The following is a 19,733-nucleotide window of genomic DNA, read 5'->3' as shown; positions in this document are numbered from 1 at the left end:
AATAAAATTCCCTATTCAAGCTACGTCTGGCTTTAACTACCATCGCTAATTCCTTTATTGCCCCCTATTAACAAACCATATCTACTAGTTCAGTGATCCAGTGTTGTTTTTGACACCTTATCAGCGATATATCGGCAAATTATTGATTTTATCGGGCATTCACATCAGGGTATTTTTATGATAAGGGTCGTTAATTGCTGGTGAAAACTGAATCGTAGTGCAATAAGCAGATTGCTTTTTGTATTTCAAGGCACAAATCAAATCCAAAGATACTATAATTACGCGGTATTCAGTGTATTATATGTCAAACAAATCAAGCGCTGACCGATACCAGAGACATAAATTTACTTTCGTTTTTGACTGATTTTCAGAAAATAATTTGTACATATTGTATCAATCTAAATTTAGAGCTAATGGATGATTGGTTAAATAAAAACAGTGCTTGATGTGCGCAAATCCCGTTGAACGTTGCCTTAGTCCCAAATGGATTCATCCACATAGTGCACATGTTTGTTTACTTCCGTAAAATGGAAAACGTCTGTGTTCATGCAATTCTAAACACGTTTATCGTCAATATTTGCCAGAAATTATGAGGTTTTGTAAGTAATTAGCTGATTACTGACTTCATTAAAGGTGGCACGATTGATCATTTTAGGTGTCCTGCTTTTTGGTCAAATGTCCTGACATTTTTAATGGACTGTCCTGATTTGGACCCGAAAATTTCTGGCATGTATGCTGTTAACTCATAAAATGCAACAATAATATGTAAGGGTAAAACTTAATATTTTTGGTATCTTAGGTAATACAATGTAATTATTTCTATGTTTTGGAAAAATATACCAATATGGTAAATGTTAGAGCATGATATAAAATTATTTGTATGTTATGGCATAAAAAGGGGTTTTATTTAGTAAATTAAATACATAATAGAACACTGTGCTTAAATTTTGAGGTAAAGACAATCAAGTTTGGGTTACACCTTACATGTACTATAAACATACCATTATAAATATACTCATTTGTTTCAGTTTTATTTAAAAAGATGCTATAATAGCGACAGTATGGTTTTTTGGTCTTAAAACATCCCCAGAGGCCAGTAAAAGCCATCATGATTTAACCCATTATTGTAGGATGTTCAAACTAAGATGAAATAAAAATAAGTGTTCTTCCTTAAAATTAAAACATCATTTAAAGGGTACTAGTTCTAGTAAGAAGATAGAAAGATAAACATGTATACAAAGTATCCTTGCAGCTGAATGGAGATGTTTTGGGGCCTGACTTCATACTCTGGCAGGTATGGACGGATACACATGGAATGGTTGCGACTCTGGAAAAATAGAAAAATAACCCTGCACATAATGTGCCTTGATAATTGACCGAAGAATCACATTATGTGCATTTATATCTAACCTGTTTAAATTTGTGAATAAATGACTGGCATGACCAAAAATCAATTCATTTTTCAATGTTAAATAAGCCCAAAAAAAACTGGTGTTTTTTTCTTTCTTTCTTTAACTTTTAAAAATCAACTCGAATTTAATAAAAACATGTAATGTCATGCAGAATTTCCCTTATCTAAATCTAACATTCTCTTTTTAAGTACTTTCAGATAATTTTAAGTTAATTTATCAAATATCATTTTATTAAATTAATGAAAAATGATCAAACACCCAACCACAAAAACCCAAGGAAGTTTAGCATAGCCACAACAAATTATGGTCTGGTAGGTTGGTGGAGACAAACAACTTGTTTTCACCTAAAACGATATTGTTTCATAATTGGTTAAGTTTAATTTCTAACAACCCATCTATAAACAATTATTGTTTCAGATCTAACAACACGTCCATAAAAATTATGTTTTAGGTCTAAAAACCTATTTCCATCTTGTTTGTGTGTGCCCATAAAATACTTACCATGGTTTCTATGACGATAGTTAACTGGGTACTGTCCCAGCTGACCAGTGACACCATGCTTCCTCCGTCCTTGAGAAGTGACGATCCCGACCCCTGGGGTGCGTAGTACCATCCTGGCCACGCAAACTGGGTTGTATGGGCTGAATGGAGAGTGACACAAACTGGGTTGTATGGGCTGAATGGAGAGTGACACAAACTGGGTTGTATGGGCTGAATGGAGAGTGACACAAACTGGGTTGTATGGGCTGAATGGAGAGTGACACAAACTGGGTTGTATGGGCTGAATGGAGAGTGACACAAACTGGGTCGTATAGGCTGAATGGAGAGTGACACAGACTGGGCTGTATGGGCTGAATGGAGAGTGACACAGAAAACTTGGTTTAATGCATGTGCGTTAATGTTGTCCAAGATTATCTTCTTCAGTCTGCTATGGCTAAAAAGGAACGACACTGAATTTTTCGGACATCCCCGTTTTTTTCGTGACTCTAAATTTTCAGACAAACGGGTTTCTGTCAATAATTAATGAATCTTAATTTACAGACAGTTTATTATACAATGGTATTTTTCCAGAGGGTTTCCCTGTTACATGTGACACTAAGATCGTGCTTACAGTCATAAAACCTCGAAGACTGATGCCTTAAGGCATTTGACCATGCCATTTGCGTTATTGGATAAATAGCTATGTATATTGGTAATAGACAAAGTTTACATCCGACAGCTTAAAGTGAAACATATATAAAATAAGTTTATACTTAATGGCGCTGTATTTTACGAGCAATTGCAATTATTTGTTGAACAATTGACACTATACACATTACATATGCGTATCCAAACTTTATGCAATATTTAAAGTGTCTCAAAATTTTCAAACACCTCTATTTTTGTGTCTCTTAATTTTCAGACAGAAACAAAATTATTATTTTTAAGTGCTCAAAACTTTGAGTTATTACGGTACATACTTTTTGAGTTACCACAGGATCAAGATTTTAGTTGTCGATTGTGTAACCAAAGCATCTCTTACCATAGCAATCCCAATGTTGTCAAAAAAAACTTTCCTGTTATTCCTTAGTACAGATACATGCCCTGCATAATAACCACATGGTCCTCTATTCACATAGCAAGTTTAATGAATCTAGCTAAGGTAGATATTCAGTCATTGCAGGATCCAGATTTAAGTTTTCAATAATGTCCGAAACCATTCCAACCACAATTTTTTTGAGATGAAAAAACTGAAATTACCCATACAATTCCCATATGGCCATTTATCCTCATACTAAGTTTCATAAATGCAGGACCCTGATTTGGGCAAGCGGACAAACCAGGGGGGCTAATCTAAAGTCCCCTCTGGTTAAAGGGGACTAATAATGATACAAATAATTGTGATTCATATAGGATAAGCAGCTATGATATAGCATACATGCCAGAATTTGTCAGGTCTTAATAAGTTCATTCCGTAAACAATCGTTGGGACATATGACCAAAAGGCAGGACTGTCCCACCGGGATGCTAAAAGATCAATAATTCAGTCATTAGTCAATATATTACTTACCAAATAAATCTTAATGCATGTCCAATATTAACAATAAATGTGTTAAAGAATTGCAGGAACACTACCATTGTCTATATTCCAAGATTAAACGTAATTGAGCACTATGCGCATGACATCATAAAGTTAAATGTGGGCAATGCCTTTATTTGATATCCAATCAGGAATTGGGTATTCCCATCGAACATGTGTAAATTGATTAACACGATGTGCGCACATCAATCCCTGTTCTTCTTAAGTTAATCATCTATTAACTTTTAATTTAGCTTAATGAAATACATGTATGTACACAATTTTCTCCAACTAAGTGGAAAACCATAGTTCATGTAGGTGAAATATGATATAAATGTGTATTGGTCAGCATTCAATGTGTTTGATATACAAAGTTGTTGTTTTGGTAGGTTTTTCTCATGTGGTATAATACACAGGATCATAGTATCTTTGGACTTGATTGGGACATGAAATGCAATGGGCATTTATTTCACGATTCATCTATCAATAGAAATTATTGACCCCTCACATCACAACACCACGGAGTGTGTGAAGGCCTACTAAAATAAATAATTTGCTGTTAAATCACTGAAAAGGTGTCAACAGAAACACTGGTGCACTTGGGCAGTAGAAGTGGGTTGTTTACAGGGTGAAAAAAAAGGCATTAGCCATGATACGTTTTCACCAGACAGAGCTTGAATTGAAAGGTACATATGATCCATGATGGTTTACAAATAATAATACCTGTGACCCATATGGGTGCATCCACTCTATAGTAGCCACTCCAAGGACTGTCTGCTGTCATAAGTCCATCCCGCGCATATGGAAGGTCCTCATAATAGCTGGCTATGAGGTTCCAGGATATTGTGCTAAAAATAGTAACACATAATAGCTGGCTATGGGGTTCTAGAAAATTGTTCCAACAATAGGAACACATAATAGCTGGCCAAGAGGTTCCAGATAATTGTGCTTAAAATAGGAAAACAAAATAGACTGCTAAGAGATTCCAAAAAATATTGCTGAAGTAATAATAACACATACTAGCCAGATATCAGGTTTGAGGATAATGCTAAACTAGTAACCTAAAATACAATATAAACAAATAAGCCGGCTATTGGGTTTTAGGAAATTAAGCTTAAAATTGAAATACATAAAAGCTTGCTATCTTGTTCCTGAAAATTGTGCTTGAAATAATAACACATAATAAAAGTAGCTGGCTTTTAGGTTTCTGGAAAATTTTGCTAAAGAAGTTAAACAGCATTTGTTTGCCATATGTACACAGATCGACATCTTTAGATAACAGAGTTTAACCTTAGGTCACATTTTGGCATTTAAATTACATTTGTTTACAGTAGATTTGGACTATGAACCTGTGGTGCAAATTGCAAGTCCTTTTAAGCTATGTTTTATTTCTTCGAAAAAGGTTGTGTTTTAGATGCTCAGAGCCCATACTTTTTTATCAGTGTCTCAAATAACTATCATCATTTTTGTTGGACATAGACAACTGAGACATTCCTGCTATTTCTTACTACAGTAACTGTTAGCTGACTTGATGTAGAGGCTTCTGAAAAAGTGAAAAACTGCAATCGTAAAGAAACAGATAAGCGCCAACAGCAGGAATTGTCAGTCAACACAGCTGAAACATTGATGAATTACACATGCACCTGTTTAAAATGTTTGTAAGCGCAACACAATCTTTAGGGGACCCAAATAAGATCAAGTAAGAATGTAATTGCCCCAGTCATGTGGTCATAAAACAGCTTAATGAAGGATGTTGGTAATACAAGCCTCACTCTTGGAAAACTGGGCTTAATTAATGCATGTGAGTAAAGTGTCATCCCAGATTAGCTGTGTGCGCAGTTGGCACAAGCTATTCAGGGTTGACCATTTCCACCTTAACAGGATTTTTGTTTAGCAGGAACCACCTTTCGTAGAAAAAGGCAGAAAGAGTCGTCCCTGATAAGGCTGTACAAACTGCACAGGCTAATCTGGGATGACACTCTAGGTACATGAATAAAGTCTAGTTTTTCCAGAATATGGCTCAACACAGTCATGAAAGACATTGACAACATCTAAAACATACAAAGCAAAAGTGCTACCTTGTCATGTAGCCGTTCACATAGTTCTGGTTCAGTATCTGAAACATAGTTGAAATTGTCGTGAAAATAAGCATCAGCAAAGGCATCTCCATTGACAAGTATGCACCAGCAGGAGAGGAACCTTATAATGCCATGTGGCTCTTTACTTATGGCAAGTAACCTTGCAAACAATTAGGCACAAAACACATGTTGACAAGATATGCATGTACAAAACAAACACACAACAGTGGCCAAAACTAGGGTCACACTCTTGGAACTGTCAATCAGGTATGTGTATTATCTAATACACATACCTGTGTCAATACTTGGCATTGGGGACTAAAACAAGTTTTAGGAGCTAAAAACTTCACATTTTGCCCAGAACTATTTATAAAACCTTTAAATGTAAATAAAGTGTCCTTATAGCATCACAAGTTAAATAGCAATAAAAAGAATAAATTAGGGTTTAATGACCATTTAACAACTCAATGGTTGTATACAAACCAGAGCACTGGGAAGATACTTTTCTGTGGCACAATTAAATTAAACCAAAATAGGAATCGACAAAATATTGTCTTTCATCATCTTCCATAGTGAAATTCAAGATGTAGCCTCAATAAGGTTGCATACTACTTTTTTTTAACATTCAATCTACAGGTGACATACTGAACATAAAAGTCAAATCTGAACTATATATTTTTAGAATTGCAGGTTGTAGTCAGGGCTGCCTTTTAAGCTCAGACTCTTTGTTTTTGATAATGTTTTTAACACTACATCATATTCACTTTATGCAATTTTACATATAAACAATTTTGCTTGGAATGGAGCTCCTTTCTGTTATAGAACATCCATACTTATTTGAATAAAAACTTGTGAATAGTAAGTAAAAAAAACCCATGAAATTTGTCCAAACTGCTTTTCTTTTTTGTTATTGAGATATTCCTGGAAACAATGTACAATCATTTGAACTGTTAAAGACATGCAATGGCAATTATTTTTAAATTATATGTGATCATAACTCCTCTAGTAATTTGGTACATGAGTTAACTGGTTCCCCATTTCATACCTTGGCTCATAATTCTTAACTGTTTCCCCATTTCTTACACTGCCTCAAAACTTCTATCTGGTTCTCATTGTCCTATTGGCCCATAACTTCTTACTGGTTCCCCATTTTTTAACCTGACTCATAATTCCTTACTGGTTCCCTATTTCATTCTCTGGCTCGTAATTGCTAATTGGTTCCCTATTTATTACACTTCCTCATAACTTCTAACTGGTTAACCTATTTCCTATTGGCTCATAACTCCTTATTGGTTCACCATTTCTTACCCTAACTCATAATTCTTTACTGGTTCCCCATTTCTTTTCCTGGCTCATAATTCCTAACTGGTTCCCAATTTCTTTTCCTGGCTAAGAATTCCTAACTGGGTCCCCATTTATCATACTGCCTCATAACTCATGACTTATTTCCCATTTCCTATTTACTCATTACTCCTCACTGATTCACCATTTCTTACCCTAGCTCATAATTCCTTACAAGTTCCCCATTTCATAACCTGGCTCATAACTCTTTACTGGTTCCCCCTTTCTCACCCTGGCTCATAATTTCTAACTGGCTCCCCGTTTCTAACCATGGCTAATAATTCCTAACTGGTATCCCATTACATACCTTTGCTCAAAAACTCCCCAACTGGTTCCACATTTTTTATCATAGCTCATAGTTCCTTATTGGTGTTTCATTCCCTGACTCATATTTTCTATCTGGTACCAATATCTTACACTGAGTCATAATTCCTTACTGGTTCCCCATCTCTTACCCTGGCTCATAAATCCTATCTGGTTCCCCATTTCTTACCCTGGCCCAGCAGCCTGCCCCCACATTATCATTGAAGGAACTGTAGTCTTCCGAGGACCACAGGGGCTTGCCTGTGTCAATGGCCTTTTGAGTGGTTGTAGTTCCAGGGTAGTGCACTCTGAAAACATTTATGAATTTAAGTCATATTAATATCATGAATATTATATGCAGTTATTGAAGTCTGTGGAGAGTAACATGAGACCAATTCTCAAAGCATTGATTTATTATATTTTTTACATTTTGTATTTGACATTGAATTAAGACCATGACATTGGAACTCGAGAATCTTTTAGTTTTGTGTGAGAAAAATCTCAATATATAATGAATATGAAAATCCATCTATGGTTGACAAATTGTGTGTTTCTCTTAGGACTTATTATGACCTTGACATTTGACCTTCAATATGGATGGACATGGTTTCTGTGTTTAATCATACAAACATAATAAATACTGTCAAGATCCTTACAATGACTGTATCATATTTATATATATATATATATATATATATATATATATATATATATATATATATATATATATATATATATATATATATATATATATATATATATATATATATTTATATATTATACATTAAACGAAATTGATAGCCTTGTGTAACTACTGCCAATTACATGACACTCCCCAATAATGTCAACAGCCTTTGTGTAACTACCGCCAATTATATGACATTAGCCAATAATGTCAACAGCCTTTGTGTAACTACCGCCAATTATATGACATTAGCCAATAATGTCAACAGCCTTTTTGTAACTATAGCCAATTATATGACATTAGCCAATAATGTCAACGGCCTTTGTGTAACTACCGCCAATTACATGACATAAGCCAATATTATCAACAGCCTTTGTGTAACTATAGCCAATTACATGATATTACCCAATAATGTCAACAGCCTTTGCGAGTTCCTCGTCTGCCAGGATGTCTGATGCTATTGGTTCCCAGCCTAAATCGTCTGATGCCACAATCTTTGGGGCCCGGTCCAGACCAGCCTCATCCAACATTTGTCTCAGCGTCTGAAGATTTATGTTGTACAAAAGACTCAACAGATAAAATAACAGGTCTGCTGAAAATAATTCAATAATTAAATGTTATTGGTTTGTATAAAGTAAAATATTATTATTTGACTGAAAAGTTTTATAATTTTGATGAGACATTCATATAACAAAGGTTATATTCAAAAGCGCAAGACCAATGATGGTATATAATGCCTAGAATGCTGGACTTCATCCCAAAGTTCAAAATTCTTATTAAACCTCTGGTTCTCTTAAGTGAAACAAGCTAAAGGAACAATTTGTTGAGTCCATTTGCTGGTATATTATACAATTGTATATCTAATGGATACAGTATCCACTGGTGTTTAACAAACATCAACATGACAAACTGTTTACCTTTATATATTTTGAACTGTATGGCCGCTCATTCCATATCTGGAAATATACAAATTTTTATTTCAATGCCTGGCTTAAGTTGGTTAATTCATGAATGCTCATATTTTTGTGTTTTACTGGCTAAGTATTAAGTGTGAAGTCTGAACTTTTCTTACGAGAATAAAGTTTCTTTCCAATTCATTACAGACAGATGAAAGAATTTCAAACAAAGCTTTGTTGCAAGAATGCACTTCTAATAATGTTCATTGTGTACTTAATATAATAAATAAAAGCCTTCATGTTGTGAATATGGCAAATTTTCATTTGATTTGCTTATAATAGGTAACAACAAATTGATCAGATGTTTGTCTGTTTAAAGCACCTAAAATTTGTAAAATAAAATACTGTCTTTTTCTATTGCACCTGCATGGTCCATTTGCAGGCATACATTTTTTTAAAAACAGAGTCGTCATATTTTGGCTGTGTTTTTTTATTATTATGTACACTTTTTATTTTTTATTTAACAGTTAATGGTACAATTATTTTTTTTTAAAACTGGTATTAATAACTGTGAACAGTAATAAAATAACATTTAAAATAATTGATAATGTTCAATGTTTTATTATGAAATAGTGTCTTATGCTAGGCATCATGACATTATCATTTCCGCAAAATATTCCAGTTTTACCATTTTAAAATATCAAATTGCGTACAATGTAAGTAAAAGCATTAAAAAAAAACGAAACACTTTGATTCAATAGATTATCAGAAAAAGATCATTAGTGGCTGATGAAAATATTAATTTCTCTGACCACTCGTAAATTAAAATAAACCTAAACTAACAAATATCCTTTATATAATTCCCAAATCCAATAAAGCTATATTCCACATAAATTATTGTGTGATTGTATTAATCCAAAATTCCAGCCACCTACCGCCAAATATTCCATGATATGAATGTTTAATTCCATAGCCCCATTTTCCTACCCAACATATGACATGATATGAATGTATAATGCCATAGTCCCATTCACCTACCCCAATATATGACATGATATGAATGTATAATGCCATAGTCCCATTTGCCTACCCAACATATGACATGATATGAATGCATAATGCCATAGTCCCATTCACCTACCCCAATATATGACATGATATGAAGGTATAATGCCATAGTCCCATTTGCCTACCCAACATATGACATGATATGAATGTATAATGCCAAAGTCCCATTCACCTACCCCAACATATAACATGATATGAATGTATAATGCCATAGTCCCATTCGCCTACCCCAACATATGACATGATATGAATGTATAATGCCATAGTCTCATTTGCCTACCCCAACATATGACATGATATGAATGTATAATGCCATAGTCCCATTTGCCTACCCCAACATATGACATGATATGAATGTATAATGCCATAGTCCCATTCACCTACCCCAATATATGACATGATATGAATGTATAATGCCATAGTCCCATTTGCCTACCCAACATATGACATGATATGAATGTAAAATGCCAGAGTCCCACTCACCTACCCCAACATATGACATGATATGAATGTATAATGTCATAGTCCCATTCGCCTACCCCAACATATGACCTGATATGAATGTATAATGCCATAGTCCCATTTGCCTACCCCAACATATGACATGATATGAATGTATAATGCCATAGTCCCATTTGCCTACCCCAACATATGACATGATATGAATGTATAATGCCCTAGTCCCATTCACCTACCCCAATATATGACATGATATGAATGTATAATGCCATAGTCCCATTTGCCTACCCCATCATATGGCATGATATGAATGTATAATGCCATAGTCCCATTTGCCTACCCCAACATATGACATGATATGAATGTATAATGTCATAGTCCCATTCGACTACCCCCAACATATGACATGATATGAATGTATAATGCCATAGTCCCATTTGCCTATCCCTACATATGACATGATATGAATGTATAATGCCATAGTCCCATTCGCCTACCCCAACATATGACATGATATGAATGTATAATACCATAGTCCCATTTGCCTACCCCAACATATATAACATGATATGAATGTATAATGCCATAGTCCCATTTGCCTACCCCAACATATAACATGATATGAATATATAATTCCATAGTTCCATTTTCCTACCCAACCATATGACATGATATGAAGGTATAATGCCATAGTCCCATTTGCCTACCCCAACATATGACATGATATGAATGTATAATGCCATGGTTCCATTCGCCTACCCCAACATATGACATGATATGAATGTATAATGCCATAGCCCCATTCGCTTACCCCAACATATGACATGATATGAATGTATAATGCCATAGTCCCATTTGCCTACCCCAACATATGACATGATATGAATGTATAATTCCATAGTCCCATTTGCCTACCCCAACATATAACATGATATGAATGTATAGTTCCATAGTCCCATTTGCCTACCCAAACATATGACATGATATGAATGTATAATTCCATAGCCCCATTTGCCTACCACAACATATGACATGATTTGAATGTATAATCCCATAGTCCCATCCACCTTCCACAACATATTACATGATATGAATGTATAATTCCCTAGTCCCATAACCTACCCCCTCCCCTTTCATAGTCCATAACCTACACCTACATAGACTATGGTTGGATTGTAGTCTTTTCTGGCCCCATAACCTACCCCTTCATAGTCCATGGTAATAGCGTAGTATTTCCTGGCCCCATCAACTACACCTACATAGGCCATGTAAAGATTGTGGTATAACCTGGACCCATAACATACCCCTACATAGTCCATGGTAAGATTGTGGAATAACCAGGCCCATTACCTACCCCTACATAGGCCATGGCGGGAATGTAGAATTTCCTGGCCCCATAACCTACCCCTACATAGTCCATGTTGGTATTGTAGTATTTCCTGGCCACATAACCTATGGCTACCCCTACATATTCAATGGTAGAATTGTAGTAAAAACCTGGCCCCATAACCTACCTCTACATAGTCCATGGTGGGATTGTAATAAAACCTGGCCCCATAACCTACCCCTACATAGTCAATGATGCAATTGTAGTAAAACCTGGCCCCAAAACATACCCCTACATAGTCCATGGTGAGATTATAGTATTTTCTGGCCCCCTGGATAAACTTAACAACGTAGGAGGCCGTCAGTTCAGGGTCATTGGAGGGGTCCCTCTTTCTGGCCCCAATCCAGGCTGGGAATGCCCAGGGAAGACAATAAAGCAAGATGTCACTATTTCTCTGAAAAGACAGGATTCACATTTATTCCCAATTTCAGAATACTTTAGGATTTAGAATAATAGTTAACCAAAGGTAATGAATGTTAATTAAAATTATGCGTAAATGCATTGAAAATTAATAGGAATTCTGGGGATCATGTTATATCCTTATTTGCCTTTTCCATGAGTTCTCCTTTCAAGGGTTATGAAGGCAGAACACCTCTACATAGGTAAATAACACCCCACCCGTGTCATATAGACTGGTATAGACAAAGTCAACTCCACTCATATAGACTGGTATACACAGAGTTCAACCCCTCTCATATAGACTGGTATAGACAGAGTTCACTCTCTCTCATATGGACTGATATAGACAGAGTTCACCCCCTCTCATAGAGACAGGTAAAGACAGAGTTCAACCCCTCTCATATAGACTGGTATAGACAGAGTTCACCCCCTCTCATAGAGACTGGCATAGACAGAGTTCACACCCTCTCATATAGACTGGTATAGACAGAGTCACTCCCTTTCATATAGACTGGCATAGACAGAGTTCACCCCCTCCCATATAAACTGGTATAGACAGAGGTCACCCAATCTCATATAGACTGGTATAGACAGTGTTCAGTCACTCTCATATGGACTGGTATAGACAGAGTTCAACCCATCTCATATAGACTGGTATAGACAGAGTTCACCACTCTCATAGAGACTGGTATAGACAGAGTTCACACCCTCTCATATAGACTGGTATAGACAGAGTCACTCTCTCTCATATAAACTGGCATAGACAGAGTTCATCCCCTCTCATATAGACTGGTATAGACAGAGTTCACCCAATCTCATATACACTGGTATAGACAGTGTTCACTCACTCTGATATAGACTGGTATAGACAGAGTCACCCCCTCTCATATAGACTGGTATAAACAGAGTTCACCTCCTCTCATATAGACTGGTATAGACAGAGTTCACATCCTCTCATATAGACTGGCATAGACAGAGTTCACACCCTCTCATAAAGACTGGTATAGACAGAGTCACTCCCTCTCATATAGACTGGTATAGACAGAGTTCATCCCCTCTCATATAGACTGGTATAGACAGAGTTCACCCAATCCCATATAGACTGGTGTAGACAGTGTTCACTCACTCTGATATAGACTGGTATAGACAGTCACCCCTCTCATATAGACTGGTATAAACAGAGTTCACCTCCTCTCATATAGACTGGTATAGACAGATTTCACACCCTCTTATATAGATTGGCATATACAGAGTTCACACCTTCTCATATAGACTGGTATAGACAGAGTCACTCCCTCTCATATAGACTGGTATAGACAGAGTTCACCCTCTCTCATATAGGCTGGTATAGACAGAGTTCACACCCTCTCATATTGACTGGTATAGAAAGAGTTCACACAATCTCATATAGACTGGTATAGACAGAGTCACTCCCTTGCATATAGACTGGTATAGTCAGAGTTCACCCCCTCTCATATAGACTGGTATAGACAGAGTTCACACCCTCTTATATAGACTTTCATAGACAGAGTTCACACACTCTCATATAGACTGGTATAGACAGAGCCACTCCCTCTCATATGGACTGGTATAGACAGAGTTAACCCCTCTCATATAGACTGGTATAGACAGAGTTCAACCCCTCTTATATAGAATGGTATAGACAGAGTCACCCCCTCTCATATAGACTGGTATAGACAGAGTTCTCCCCTGTCATATAGACTGGTATAAACAGAGTCACCCCTCTCATATAGACTGGCATAGACAGAGTCACCCCCTTTCAAAAAGACTGGTATAAACAGAGTCACCTCCTCTTATATAGCCTGGTATAAACAGGGTCACCCCCTCTCATATAGACTGGCATAGACAGAGTTCACCCAATCTCATATAGACTGGTATAGACAGTGTTCACTCACTCTGATAAAGACTGGTATAGACAGAGTCACCCCCTCTCATATAGACTGGTATAGACAGATTCATCCCCTCTCATATAGACTGGTGTATACAGAGTTCTCCCCTCTCATATAGACTGGTATATACAGAGCCACTCCCTCTCATATGGACTGGAATAGACAGAGTTAACCCCTCTCATATAGACTGGTATAGACAGAGTTCAACCCCTCTTATATAGAATGGTATAGACAGAGTTCACCCCCACTCATAGAGACTGGCATAGACAGAGTCACTCCCTCTCATATAGACTGGTATAGACAGAGTTCAAACCCCTCTTATATAGACTGGTACAGACAGAGTTCACCCCTCTCATATAGACTGGCATAGACAGAGTCACCCTCTCTCATAAAGACTGGTATAAACAGAGTCACCCCCTCTTATATAAACTGGCATAGACAGAGTTCACACCCAATCCCATATAGACTGGCATAGACAGAGTTCACCCAATTTCATATAGATTGGCATAGACAGAGTCACCCCCTCTCATATAGACTGGCATAGACAGAGTTCACCCAATCTCATATAGACGGGTATAGACAGTATTCACTCACTCTGATATAGACTGGTATAGACCGAGTCACCCCCTCTCATATAGACTGGTATAGACAGATTCATCCCCTCTCATATAGACTGGTATATACAGAATTCTCCCCTCTCATATAGACTGGTATATACAGAGTTCTCCCCTCTCATATAGACTGGTATATACAGAGTTCTCCCCTCTCATATAGACTGGTATAGACAGAGTTCTCCCCTCTCATATAGACTGGTATAAACAGAGTCACCCTCTCATATAGACTGGCATAGACAGAGTCACCCTCTCTCATAAAGACTGGTATAAACAGAGTCACCCCCTCTTATATAGACTGGCATAGACAGAGTTCACATTCTCTCATATAGACTGGCAAAGACAGAGTTCACCCAATCTCATATAGACTGGCATAGACAGAGTCACCCCCTCTCATGTAGACTGGCATAGACAGAGTTCACCCAATCTCATATAGACTGGCATAGACAGAGTTCACACCCTCTCATATAGACTAGTATAGACAGAGTTCACACCCTCTTATATAGACTGGCATAGACAGAGTTCACCCAATCTCATATAGACTGGCATAGACAGAGTCACCCCCTCTTATAGAGACTGGCATAGACAGAGTTCACCCAATCTCATATAAACTGGTATAGACAGTGTTCACTCACTCTGATATAGACTGGTATAGACAGAGTCACCCCCTCTCATATAGACTGGTATAGACAGATTCATCCCCACTCATATAGACTGGTATATACAGAGTTCTCCCCTCTCATATAGACTGGTATATACAGAGTTCTTCCCTCTCATATAGACTGGTATAAACAGAGTCACCCCTCTCATATAGACTGGCATAGACAGAGTCACCCCCTCTCATAAAGAGTGGTATAAACAGAGTCACCCCCTCTTATATAGACTGTTATAAACAGAGTCACCCCCTCTCATATAGACTGGTATAAACAACGTCACCTCCTCTTATATAGACTGGTATAAACAGAGTCACCCCCTCTCATAGAGACTGGTATAAACAGAGTCACCCCCTCTTATATAGACTGGTCGAAACAGAGTCACCCCCTCTTATATAGACTGGTATAAACAGAGTCACGCCCTCTTATATAGACTGGCATAGACAGAGTCACACCCTCTCATATAGACTATATAGACTGGTATAAACAGAGTCATCTCCTTTTATATAGCCTGGGATAAACAGGGTCACCCCCTCTCATATAGGCTGGCATAGACAGAGTTCACCCAATCTCATATAGGCTGGCATAGACAGAGTTCTCCCCTCTCATATAGACTGGTATAGACAGAGTTCTCCCCTCTCATATAGACTGGTATAGACAGAGTTCTCCCCTCTCATATAGACTGGTATAGACAGAGTTCTCCCCTCTCATATGGACTGGTATAGACAGATTAATCCCCTCTCATATAGACTCTTATAGACAAGAGTCAGCCCCTGTCATATAGACTGGTAAAGACAGAGTCAACCCCTCTCATATAGACTGGTATAGACGGAGTCTCCCCCTCTCAGATAGACTGTTATAGAAAGTGTCGCCCCTTTCATATAGACTGGTATAGACAGAGTTCACCCCCTCTCATATAGACAGAGTCACACCCTCTCATATAGACTGTTATAGACAGTGTCGCTCCTCTCGTATCGACTGGCTTAGACAGAGTCCAGGGACCATATTCTCACCTTCTTTGCCTCTACCATGAGCCACCACTCATAGCCTCTCTGATAATTCTCGTCCCAGGGGTAGTGCATGTGAGATGCTTCTGTACCATCTGAATTACAATTATATATCTACATCCAGTTTTCAAAACATTTTTGTCAGCAAGCTGCACCCAGCTTGTCCATCAGTGCAATTGTCAATATATTTTATTAATATTGCATGGTCATAGGATCTCCACCTTTAATCTCTTGATCTCAAAATCAATAGGGGTTTTCTACTCTACAAGACTGACCAGCAATATACTTAATAAGAGCAGAGGTGACCAAATCTGTTTAAAGCCACTAGTCCTGCACCACTACCGTCTGAAAAAATTAGGCCCCCATAAGGTATTTTTGGGTCATTCTTAATTTCACTTTTCATCACAGTCACTCTATCAAAACAGGCATTACCCTATAATACAATCTGAAGGGTACAACAAATATCCGTATACTATACAATCAGCTCTATGAAATTAATTCACAAGCCTATGATGTATAGTGACAGAATCTGAGATTTGTGTGAGGTTTAACATTTCAAATGACATATTACACCCTAAGATTTCAATGGACTTTTCCATAGCAGTTCTCAACATTTATTGTTGTGTTATGCCATGTGTACTCTAATACTAATATTCTGACAGCTGCATTAAACTTCCTAAATACTCTCTATTTTTGTTTATATGTCATTTGAAAACTCAATGGTCATCTATAATGCTAAAAATATATGAAAGTACTTGGGATTAAGGCAAAATGTCAGTGCCAATTTGATACTTAAAAGATTCTATTGATCTAATGATGCCAAATTTCCACTCACCGGTGCTTTGTGCATCTCCTCCTATCTCCACCTTTAACATCTGAAGGGAGGCTCCAAACCCTGGCTGAAATATGGCAGGTAAAATAGCAGAGATTTCACGGTTGTTTTCAATTGTTGCAAAATGCAACAAATTAACAAATGTGGTGACGCTTTTTTTTACTGTGGCAAATTTCAATACTGACACCATAATTGTAGACAGCGCTTATCTGTATTACGAGAAATCTTGTTTGGAACGTTACTGGGGCATATTAAGTCACCACTTATATAACTTCACCACATGGTAGATTATTTGAATTGAGATTAAAATTGCCTGCTTTAATTGACAATGTTAAGCCTGCTTGCTGCAACATCATGTTCAGACACTTTAGACTAAACAATATCAGAAACCCTGGAATCTTTTGCTCAAATTACACATCCAAGTTTGTAAGTACATTCTAACAGCGTGATACCCTACCTTGAAGAGATAATCGAGAATTTGATTTCTTTGTTCCTCTGGGTAATTCATCAAAAGTTTTGATGTTGCCTGCAAAACAAATCAACAACTTTTAGCCACAAAAAATTATATCAACCTGTGGGTATGTTTACACAAATTATTTAAAGACTTTAATATTATTTTGAGTGGATTATAATTTGATGAATTCTTTTTAAACACAGACAGTTTTCAATTTCATCAACAGTCTGTTAAAGGGATCTTTTCACGCTTTGGTAAATTGACAAAATTGAAAATTTTTGTTTCAGATTCGCAAATTTTCGTTTTAGTTATGACATTTGTGAGGAAACAGTAATACTGAACATTTACCATGGTCTAATATAGCCATTATATGCATCTTTTGACGATTTTAAAACCTAAAAATTATAAAGCGTTGCAACGCGAAACGATTGAATAATTTGGAGAGTTCTGTTTTTGTCGTTAAATTTTGTGAAACTACGAAGATTGCTTATATAAGGTATAAAATACTTAAACTGTGTATACTCGGCGGAATAGCTCAGTAGGCTTAAGCGTTTTTACTTCAGGACTCTGGCAGGACTCCAGGGGTCACTGGTTCGAAACCTGGTCCGGGCAATCTTCTTTTCCTTTTTTAAATTTTATTCTTGATTTTTTACTGGAGCTTTTACGATCCAATGTTTACATTTATCGATATAAAGCATTTAATGAATAAGTTAAAAAATGCCAAAATCTGTGAAAAGGCCCCTTTAATTAAGCACATGATGTTTTTAATAACATGATTACAATTAATATAACAAACCAATATCAATCTAATTGCTAAATGGTTAAAATAAGTGATGCATGGACAGCAGTAAAACAGGAGCAAAACTTGTGCAAAATTAAGCAAATGATTATATGGGACGCATTTTGTGGCAAACATATATTGGTTGCTGAAATAAATAAGACAGGCTTAAAATATTTATTCCAACGGATCATAGCATGTTTTACTCAAATATGTGAAATGAAAAATTGCAAAAATAATGATTGTTCACACCTCTCACAAATGGATGAAAATCAAAGCACTGTTTATTACATTCACACCCAAAGACAAGATTTATTTTGTAAAAGGTAAAGAGTTTTTCTTACTCCAGCACTAAGGCCGCCAATGCCTAAAAATCTTCTCTCGAGATTATCTGTTTTAACTACATAAACGTCTTTCTGCAAGCATACAACAGTTACCACAATTTGCAAAAAGACACCATGAAAACAGAATAATATATGCACTGTAAACAAGCACATCTTTAAAGACTTGTGACAGTTAAGCTTGTATTTTATTAATAACATTCAAAGAAAGCCATCACAAGCAAGAAAAACCTAGAAATATACGTCCTTACTCCGATAAAATGAGAACCAAAATAATTTGCAAATATGGAAAATCATGAAATTCAATTTTTGTGGTTTTATGTTTACAACTTGGGGGAAGGTTGTAGAGCTGGTAAAAAATGAGGTTGGATGGAATATCAGGAGAACTGTGAATAGAAATCAGGTTGACAATAGAAAAAAACTTTAACCCTTTACCACTTAGAGTTAGATACGTATTTGTACGCATTTGTAGTCCCTAAGAAAGTTAAATGTAATTAAAACCCTTTCTTACTAGATTCAAGTTTTAAAGGCTTCTATTCCAACCCTTAGATACTGATGACAAGCAAACAGCATAAAACCTGAACAGACTGCGAGTTACTCGCAGGAAGTGCTGGTTTTATGCTATTTTCACACTCATAGCCATTTTCACTTTGCTTCTGAGTGGGAAAGGGTTAACTGAAAAGTTTGGACTCTGATTCATGGAGGAGTTATGGGTATGATCCCCACACTAGAAGCGTTCTCATGATTTCCTAGAAAAAGCACCAGGAAATAGACTCATGGGGCATCCTTCCAGTACTGCGTTTTGTGGGTACAACGTATCGATGTAATCTGAAACATGCCAAATATCTGCCACATGGTTTCCTAGTGTTTTCCCCACGGTATTGAATATAAAATATCAGAGAAATGGCCTATCTATGGATAAGTAATTTCTCTTTTATAACAAAATATAGTGTCATTCACAAAATCTTGCACAGTTGCATAACTTTTGCTTATGATAGAGAGAGAATGTCCCGATTTTCTATCACTATTACAACGAATGGAAAAATGCCATAGTAAAATG

General features: G+C 36.7%; 1 protein-coding gene across 4 annotated transcripts in view; it reads right to left on the bottom strand.

The window, feature by feature from the left end:
* The window catches only part of LOC127859943 (galactocerebrosidase-like), a 46,189-nt gene that overhangs the window by 17,028 nt on the left and 9,428 nt on the right, over positions 1-19,733 (bottom strand). For 2 of the 4 annotated variants that reach the window (XM_052397582.1, XM_052397585.1), the window contains exons 2-13: positions 18,677-18,748; positions 17,558-17,626; positions 17,104-17,167; positions 16,275-16,363; positions 11,918-12,082; positions 8,796-8,834; positions 8,284-8,420; positions 7,384-7,501; positions 5,550-5,587; positions 4,195-4,319; positions 1,914-2,053; positions 1,238-1,327 (exon numbers count right to left, since the gene is read on the bottom strand). In XM_052397582.1, the coding sequence (XP_052253542.1) occupies positions 1,238-1,327; positions 1,914-2,053; positions 4,195-4,319; positions 5,550-5,587; positions 7,384-7,501; positions 8,284-8,420; positions 8,796-8,834; positions 11,918-12,082; positions 16,275-16,363; positions 17,104-17,167; positions 17,558-17,626; positions 18,677-18,748 (1,146 nt within the window). The remainder of the gene's footprint in view (positions 1-1,237; positions 1,328-1,913; positions 2,054-4,194; positions 4,320-5,549; positions 5,588-7,383; positions 7,502-8,283; positions 8,421-8,795; positions 8,835-11,917; positions 12,083-16,274; positions 16,364-17,103; positions 17,168-17,557; positions 17,627-18,676; positions 18,749-19,733) is intronic. The other 2 variants (XM_052397584.1, XM_052397583.1) reach the window with 2 other exon arrangements.

The sequence above is a fragment of the Dreissena polymorpha genome, chromosome 15 (genome assembly GCF_020536995.1).
Source record: "Dreissena polymorpha isolate Duluth1 chromosome 15, UMN_Dpol_1.0, whole genome shotgun sequence".
Classification (NCBI taxonomy): domain Eukaryota; kingdom Metazoa; phylum Mollusca; class Bivalvia; order Myida; family Dreissenidae; genus Dreissena; species Dreissena polymorpha.
This window is presented reverse-complemented; position numbering and strand designations above follow the sequence as displayed.